Source organism: Brassica napus, unplaced genomic scaffold, assembly GCF_020379485.1.
Source record: "Brassica napus cultivar Da-Ae unplaced genomic scaffold, Da-Ae ScsIHWf_253;HRSCAF=424, whole genome shotgun sequence".
In the NCBI taxonomy this organism is placed as follows: domain Eukaryota; kingdom Viridiplantae; phylum Streptophyta; class Magnoliopsida; order Brassicales; family Brassicaceae; genus Brassica; species Brassica napus.
The window spans coordinates 73862-82957 of NW_026015857.1; the positions used below are offsets into that span (position 1 = coordinate 73862).

The following is a 9096-nucleotide window of genomic DNA, read 5'->3' on the forward strand; positions in this document are numbered from 1 at the left end:
GGCTATGCAAGAGCAATAGATGGACACGCACTGCATGTATCTAGAGAGGCTAATGGAGCAGAAAATCTCTTCATGCAACAACACACTCGACCATCGATCGACATTGGAGACCCAACATCGATCGACAGACATCCAGAGTTTGGAAAAAGAGCCTATGACTGTGATGGCACTAAGAGATTCCACTGGGAGGAGAATGATGAGTATGGGGTCTACTGAGATGATCATGGACATGCCCGAGATGCAGATGAACACATCATCCATGTATCCAAGGATGATATCAGAAATCTTCTGGAAAGAGCCTCAATGGATGAGCACAGCTACCTATGTCTTCTAGAACATGCTAGGTCATTCACATAGACCAAGCTAGTACCAGAAATCTACACCAAGATGAGATACATGAGATGCTTTATAGAATCTGTGGAGCCCAAGAAAAGAATTAAGATGACTTCCAGATGAAGCTTGATGGTGTCTACTACCCACTGAATGATAGCATCAGTTGGTTGACTACAAGCATGAAGGAGATGAGGCAAGATATAGCCAGCATGCAGACACATCGTGCGGCCGAAGCAACTACACAAGCACTGATCAACAAAAACCACTCGACATCGATCGACGTTGACCCGTCACATTCAAATCCGATGAAGTCTCGACCAGATTTTTACACCAGAGCAGAGGCTGATCAGATGATAGAAGAGATCTACAGAACTCTGGGAGCAGCATAAGAGATGCTTGATAAGAGATGTGATGACATCTATTTCCCATGGGACATCACCATCAGTTCTTTGACTTCTCAGACAGAGGCAATGCAGAGGGAGATACTAGAGTTTCAGAGATACATCGCTCGTAGACCAGAGGCATCGACATCGATCGACAGACGCATTAACATATCGACCGACAGTCACAGAAGGACATCTATCGACGAAGCTACACCAACAAACCGAGGAAGGCTAGTACCAAAGGTGAAATCAGATATGTCTGATACAAACAACCATGGAGAGATGATCTCAGCTGACACATACGCCACACTTGTGAGCCATCAGTTCAAACTTGAATGTCTTGGAGACATATTGCAGAGGATAGAGAATACAACTGCAACAATGAAAGACAAATGGCGCAGAGGAGGTGAAGCAATGTGAGACTTCACTGGTACATGGTTCAACAAGAGCAGAAAAGAGATGGAAACTTGCCTCCCAGCAAGTACCTGCTTTCAACATTACTAGCCAAATCACCTCCAAAGTCAAGTTAAATGACAATAACAAAGCGCTGAGTGGGAGGCAACCCACTATTAGGTAATTTTAATTGGTTTTCATTAGTTTAGTAGTTATGCTAGTTTTTGAATTTTTGAAGGTCATAAAAAAAAAGGAGATCTGAATAGACGATTGCCATGAGTATTGACCGACGAAACACTGCCGACGTCGATCGACAGAACAAATGAAGATGATTAGGAGAAAGTACAGTAATTGAGGAGGCAAGTGAGAAGGTACATATATACACTGGGATAAGCTTAAAAAAACGAATTGAAGGCAAAATGAAAATAGTAAAAGACCAAAACATGGCAAGTTTTCTTACGTTTGATTTTATATGAGACGGACGAACCTGTTTTATTATGACCATTGCATTTTATCTCGTAGGAGAAAAATCCTTTGATAAATCTGGGACTTGTTTCCATACCTCCATAATCTGATTCATCACCTCTCTTGCAGCTTTCACCTAAACACGTACCAAGAAAATTGAAACTTGTGATGATGCCTAGAAACAAACTACATTCAATTCGAAGATGTTCGAAGACTTGGATTTGTACTCTCCAAAGTCATTTATTTGATTATTTCAACCGTAGCTAACCTTCCCATTTGACGGCTGCTCTCCTCGCCGCCATGCCGACATCCCCTTAAAAGCTTTCCACTTCACCAACTTCTCCAGCCTAGTAAGAAGCACATGCCTTAACCGAACTGGATCCGGATCCTTCGGAGCATCAATCACTGCTGTGAAACACAAAGACGCTCAGATCTGCGCATTAACCTTTTACTCTATAAAAAAAGCGTGTTTGCCAACGACTTCATGAATGAGGAAGCAAAAGGAGGCTTCGTCATCTAGGAAGAGATCACCAACATTGCCACTGCCGCGATGAACTGGTGGTGATACAGCGCCAGATTTCAGATCAGCAAATATAATCAACCATACTGAAGGCTAGATGACTCTCATCACATAATCATTTGTACCAAAAAGGTATGATCCACTAAATAAATAAAAACTATAAAATATCAACTGACACATAATATACAATCAAACGAAAAATGAATGTTAAGTAAAAATGTAATGAATATAAATATTTTGCGCGAAGCGCGGACCAACTCTAGTGATTTTTATAACAATGTAATCCTAACTTTATTAAATTTTAAATTAAAATAAACAGAAATAGTTAAATTAAATAAAAACAAAAAAAACCTACAAAAAATAGTTAGAGTTTTTGTTCCAAAACAAATGAAGTTAAATATATAAAAATAATAATATTAAAATGTAAACTAATTTTTTTTTTGTGTTTGGTAATGTTGCAAATAAATTTATTTTATTATGACAAACATTATCATATAAAATTTGAGAATTCGGCAAAAAGAAACACAAACTTTGCACGAATTGCCAAAAAAAATCTGTACTCGAGCTTGGTCAAAAAAACACTTTACTTTTGTTGACTTTTTAGTTTATTAAGCAACTTAGGATTGACTGGTCATATTAACACACCGTGAACCCACAGTTAAGACACCATTAACTAGACGTTAAATGAAACGACGTCGTTTTCAAATGAGATGAAACGACGTCGTTTTACATGATTTTAAAATAAAAAGAAGTAGATCTTTGGTTTTGAACTCAGGTTGGTTGGGACAAATAGCAAGACATTTTACCACTGGGCTACTGACAATTTCAAAAAGGTTACAAACCCATTTAATTTTATTTGGTACTCATTGAATGTAAAAAAAATCTCTACAAACTTAAAAAGATCTTTAAAATTCCAAATTTTTTTAAAAAGTTCAAGAAAAAGTAATATTAAAATTAAATTATAAATAACTTTTTTTTGTTAAAAATGAAAAAATTCCAAAATAATTTGAAAAATAAAATTCCAGAAAATTTAAAAATTCAAAGAAAATGCAAAAAATTAAAGTTACAATTATCAGCTAAAAATTAAAATCGCATTCATAATGGTTACAATATTTATTTTAAGCATTTTAATTTAATTTTAATATGTGCGTATCTTTTTATGTGTGTATAGTTAATTTCAACTTTTAGCAGTTGTTTTTAAAAAAATGAAAATTTTGGAAGATTTTTGATTTTTTTAAAGAAAAAATAATTTTTTTTTTAATTTTAGTTTCGAAATTAATTTTATAAAAAATTTCTATGTTTTTTAATTTTTTTGGAATTTTAAAGATCTTTATAAGTTTTTAGAGATTTTTTTTATATTTAATGAGTACAAAATAAAATCAAATGTGTTAGTAACTCCAGTGTCACTAGCCTAGTGGTAAAATACCTTGTCATTTGACCCAACCAACCTGGGTTCAAAACCAAGGATCTACTTATTTTTGTTTTCAAACCATATAAAACGACATCGTTTCATCTCATTTGAAAACGACGTCATTTCACTTAACGCCAACAATAAACGACATAAAATTTTTCTATTAAACTTTCTGACGGCATGCTAAATTGGCAAGTCAACAAAAACATTGTTAATTAATTCTAAAGTCAATAAAAGTTTTGATGTTTTTTTGGTCAGTCCAAAAGTTCACGTTTCTTTTGGCAATTCACGTAAAGGTGAGGTTTTTTATGGGCCGAATTCCCTATAAAATTTGGGGTGGACTTTAGTTATTTAAATTGTAAAGTGTTGGGCTTTGAATAAAATCTATCCGGGCTTTTAGTCGACTAAATAAAAGAATAGCCCTAGAAGCCCTAGGGCATCCTTCTAATTCCCTCTATTTGGCCGAAGATCCACCGCTAGCTGTGAAAGATTGGAGTTGCAGGTATCTGAGGTTTTTGATTCTCTTATTGGGTCTATTGATTTATTCGGTCTTAATGAAAGCTTTGCTCGCAGGAATCTGAGAGACCGTGGTCCCTTGAGTGTCCTCCTCCAGTTGCTCCGGGAACCATGTCCTCCAGTACAGGTATATATATATCTCTTCATAACTCCTCTCTATAATACTTCATATCGGATCATTTAGTTGGCATTTGTATTACTTCATATCAGATCATCTTGTTGCCACGTTTTGGGACTGGAACACGTGCTCATGCCCTATTGAGTCTGAGGCCTCTGCTAGAACTCTAATCTCCAACATTGAAAGCGGTTTAGGCCAGGTTCCCCATGGCCATGAGTATCGCATCTGCAGAAATAACAGATTTCTTTGTGGGGATATAACTGCAATTGAAAGGAGCCTTCTCGTAGACCAACGTTTCGATTGTTACTATGCTCCCAGAAGAAATCCGTTTTGCGGTGAACATGCTCATCTTCTGCCTGATCAGAAAAGACTTGCCGCTGAGCTCGGTTTAGAGTCATTGTTGGTACATTATGCTGACGTTCACCGAGATTCCGGACCATGGAATATACTCTTAATTACAGGTGACTGAAAATTTTTGCACCCCTTCTCTATACAACAATGAATCGTGTTTGGTTCATTTTGTGACTTTGCACCTGATGCAGGTGATTCAAGTTTTGCAACTTCAATGGATTATCTTTACTACTCCGGATACACCATTTTCTTAGCGAAGCCAAGTGATGCAGCTGATAGTTTTGAACAGCACTCCAACTATGCATGGGATTGGACACCCTTGCATACTAGTGCAGCTACTCAACCGATTCATGTTCATCCTCCGTCTCCTTAAGCGTCGTTCTCATTGTGCATGTTGATTTATTTAAAAATATTTGATGTAGAATATTTGACTAGCTCTTTGTTTGTCGTATGAATCATGAGTATTTTGGACACCATTGACTCTTGCAACCTGTAGCTCTCTGTTCTCTTAATATGGAATATGCCTAGCCCCAGGCCCAAAATCTCCTAGTCATTTAAAAATAAACAGAGCAAGTAATACTCACCTCTAGAACAACTTGTCGAACACTTTTCTCTCTTATGTATCTTATCTGCCTCCCATGAATGCAAGATATCTCATGAGCTTTTTGGTTGTCTCCGTCTTCCCAGCTCCACTCTCTCCACTAACCAAAATAGACTTGCTCTTTGCCTCATTTATCATCGCCTTGGCATACATGGAAAGCGTTAGCTAATACAGTAATTTTCTATTCGTTGATTAACAACTTGTTACCTATAACTGGTGTCTGCAACCGGCAAACAGATGTGGGCTTAGCTCTCCAAACGCAGCTCCTTTATACTGCTCCATCATATGGACGCTATACAAATGTGGAGGTCTTTGGAATGGATTCACAGCAATCAAGATGTTTCCATTTTAAGTCTGCCTTAGTCAAAAAGATTGCAGTTAGATAATCTCTAAAGGTTTGATCAATGGAATGTTTTAAGATTACTGACATATATCTCATTTAGTGATAACCAGCAAGCAAGATTGTGGAGGACCTCTGGCTGATGGAGGTAAGCCAGTTTAGTCATGTCATCAACTCCTGCAGGTGGCGCCTCTGTATTCTTTGGATAGAGGCTAGAGATACTAGCAACAATCTGTAAATACCAAATTTATACTTTAGCTTTCTTCTAAGATTAATGGACCAGTAACAAAGTGGTTTTATAAGAAAATGAGAACTATCTTCTTACTGTTTTCCCATCTGCAGTGAGTATTGTTGCATTAGTGCCTTTGATTTCTGTCACTTCTCGATTAGTCCATGCAAGTTATGGATCCTTGACCCAGACATGTGACCCGAGTGTGATGTTTACAGGATTCCAGGTATGTAGCATAAGGCTTACCATAACGCAAGCTTCTGTAAGCTCTTATGGTTGAGTATCTGCGGCAGTTGAAGAACAGAGAGATCAAATCAAATCTCCTGAGTCATTTTCTTGAAAACCATGCTTGAGCATTTGATATGAAACTGTTTGGTGTAAGGTCACTACTCTTTCATATAATCTTTCTCCGTTTTCAAAGCTTTTAACTTTTGAACATGAATGGGTCCTCTGGTAGGTTTAACTAAATGTGAAATTTCTACTTTTAGAACAATAAAGTAGTTTGCTTTATATTTTGATATTGCAATTGCAACTTTGCTTTATATTTTGATATTGCAATTGCACCAACTTTTTCTCTTGATCGGCCATGACCATGTACTGTTTCGCTGTGAAAGTGAATTAATGTCTTTTTTTTTTTTTCTCTCATCAAAAAGACATCAAAATTCACGTTTGGTTCCAATGATCTCTTGCAGAGCCAACTACTCATGAGGCGTATTGTGGGGTGCTTAGACTTGAAGTCATCACCTTAAAAGTGTTAACTTGTCCCATCTTGTTGAAAATTTTATTACTTTCTTGTTTTTATTTTATAATGTGTGTGTGTGTGAAGGCGGAAAATGGCTGGTGGAGCATCTCCGGAGGTGGCGGCTGAAGGCGGTGGTGGTTGAAGCTCCTTTTGGTTTAACTTTTCTAACTAGACTTGGTTTCATTTTTCTTTTATCTTTTTAATTTATTTACTAGGTGATTTTTTCGTGCTCATGCACGGATATAAATATTTATAAAACAAATATACTATAATAATAGATTGCTATATACTTTAATTTTAAACTAGATATTAATCCGCACATCCGTGCGGATATATTTATATTTTTAATTAACATTCAAAATATAAAATATGTTATAAAGATATATATTTAATATCAATTATATGTATATAATTTTTATTTTGAAAATTTATATTTGTTGAAATTTGTTTGATGATATTGTACAAATCAAATATTAATGAATTATTTTTTTATTTATTTAAAATGCAACATCAATATTAATAGTTTAATTTTAAACATTAGTTTTATATGAATTAATAAAATAAAAATTATTAGCTTCTTTGTTTAGAAATTTTTATTCTCGAAATGTTTTTATGCGACTAAATTAAATTATTTTTGCAATATTTTAAAATATTATTTTATTTAGTATATTATATTTCAGTTTAATGTTTTTATTTTTACTAAAAATATCAAACATAAAATGTTACAACCAATAAAATATTATTTATTTCGTTTTATCTAAAAATTTAATTTGATAATTTAAAAAAGAATTTTGTTATAATATTTAATTTCAAAAATAGTTACTGAAATATATAAAATATGGTTGATATTAAATATAATAAACAGTAAAATGATAATTACCTAATGACAATATATTTATCTTTTCTTAGGAATGTTATTGTTCAGATGTATATTGTTTTTCTTAGGAGAATATCATATATGAGTAACTTTAGGATATTTAGTTAAATTTCTAATGAATGGTCTAACAAATACTTGTGTATGTAGATAAAAAATAGGACTCTATTTTAATAGGTTGGATATTATTGTTATAGATTCATGTGTTATTTAGTTTTGGCATTAGTGTGTCATGTTCAATGTGTTTAGCCTCCATTTATAAACTATGAGATTGTGGTTTTTTTTTTTATGGGGGATTTGCCAAAAATGACTCAAAACTTGATTTTGAATATAAAAGTGTACCCCCAAATTCAATCAAATGCAAAAGTAACCCAAAAGCCTAGTGAAATTACAACAGTCCCCTTATGAACAAACAAAAAACATATATTCAATTTTACCACTATAACCCTCCGTTAGAGAAGACTTCTTTGTAAGTCTTATCTATGATGACTTCTTTGTAAGTCTTCTCGTTCAGTAGATCTTAAAAATAATTTTATAAAAAAATATTCTGATGGGTAAAAAATTGAAATCATGTAATAATAATGATGTAAATTTAGTTCATCTGAAATTGAATTATTTTCAACGTAGATGAGTGAATGTATATTGGCTCATGAGTCATTGGTTTAGGGTTTGGTAACATATGTTATAGTATTATATGTATCTTTAGGATTAGATTCTGAAATCTTACCTTCATTTTTTTTCGTTTTCAGATTGACCCATATATGTTTAGTAATTATATAATAATTTGATTTAAACGCTTTCTAAGTTTTTTTTAAGTTTAAGAAAGTGTTTTTTTGCATAGTTAATTGATTTTAGGATTGGAAGACCCACAAAAGACTTAAAAAGAAGTCTTCAGACACATCCCGTCTAAATTTTAGTAGAATTTATGGTTCCCGCCTAAATTTTAGAATAATTTAGGTTTCCCGCCTAAATCAAAATTTCCATAAGTCTTCCATAAGTCTTCCAGGAGTCTTCCATAAGTATTTCAGAGAAAGTCTTCTCATGGATTAGATCTTAAAAATAGTTTAAAATTTTATAAAAAATATTTTCATGGGTTCAAATTTGAAATCATGTAATAATAAACATTTTTCAATGATGTAAATTTTGTTTATCTGAAATTGAATTATATTCAACATAGATGAGTGAATGTAGATTAGTTCATGAGTTATTGGTTTAGGGTTTGGTAACATATGTTATAGTATTGTTGGTATCTTTAGGGTTAGATTTGAAATCTTATATTCATTTTTTTCCTTTTTTTAAATAGACCTATATATGTTTAGTAACTATCTAATAATTTGATTTAAACATTTTCTAAGTTTTTTAAGTTTATAAAGGTTATTTTGCATAGTTAACAATAATATAAAGTGATGTTATTAAATCAAATTTTTGGAATAACAAAAACCTATAAAATCTCAAAATAAATGAAAAGCACAAGAATGCTAAACCGAACCCAAATTTACATATTTTATTAATCCAAGTAAATGAAATTATTGATATATGTATAATTGTATTGTGAACTACCCCTCCCATAATAACTGAATAAATACTCAAACAAACCAACCATGTTGACAAACAAAACATTAATATATAATTTATATGATAAGAACATTTTCTATCTATTGATATTTCATTTCTAAATGCTACTCCCCCTGTTTCATTTTAAGTGTCACTATGGGTTTGTGCACACAGATTAAAGAACAATTAATTTTGTATATTTTCTATATAAAACAAATTAACCTATACACCATAAACATATTTCAAACATATAAAAAAAATTGTTA

The 9096-nt window shown here is 33.0% G+C and overlaps 1 protein-coding gene and 1 long non-coding RNA gene across 3 annotated transcripts; one reads left to right on the top strand and one right to left on the bottom strand.

The window, feature by feature from the left end:
- Positions 1–3887: 3887 nt before the first annotated feature.
- LOC125574901 lies at positions 3888–4966 on the top strand. Its single transcript, XM_048773584.1, has 4 exons — positions 3888–4007; positions 4079–4148; positions 4232–4600; positions 4682–4966. Exons 2-4 carry the CDS (start codon positions 4133–4135, stop codon positions 4861–4863), a joined length of 567 nt encoding a protein of 188 aa, XP_048629541.1. The 5' UTR covers positions 3888–4007; positions 4079–4132; the 3' UTR covers positions 4864–4966.
- Positions 4967–5004: 38 nt separating this feature from the next.
- LOC125601373 lies at positions 5005–6909 on the bottom strand. Of its 2 annotated transcripts, XR_007334221.1 has the most exons (4): positions 5757–6909; positions 5520–5663; positions 5299–5445; positions 5005–5232 (listed from the first exon to the last, which is right to left on the bottom strand). It is a non-coding gene; the product is annotated as an uncharacterized LOC125601373 (long non-coding RNA). The 2 variants fall into 2 exon arrangements; XR_007334220.1 differs by having other exon boundaries at positions 5005–5445; positions 5757–6906.
- Between the last annotated feature and the right edge of the window lie 2187 nt (positions 6910–9096).

Coding starts and splice junctions, on each gene's coding strand:
- LOC125574901 (XM_048773584.1), top strand. Junction 4,601..4,681: donor GAATATACTCTTAATTACAG/GTGACTGAAAAT, acceptor CACCTGATGCAG/GTGATTCAAGTTTTGCAACT.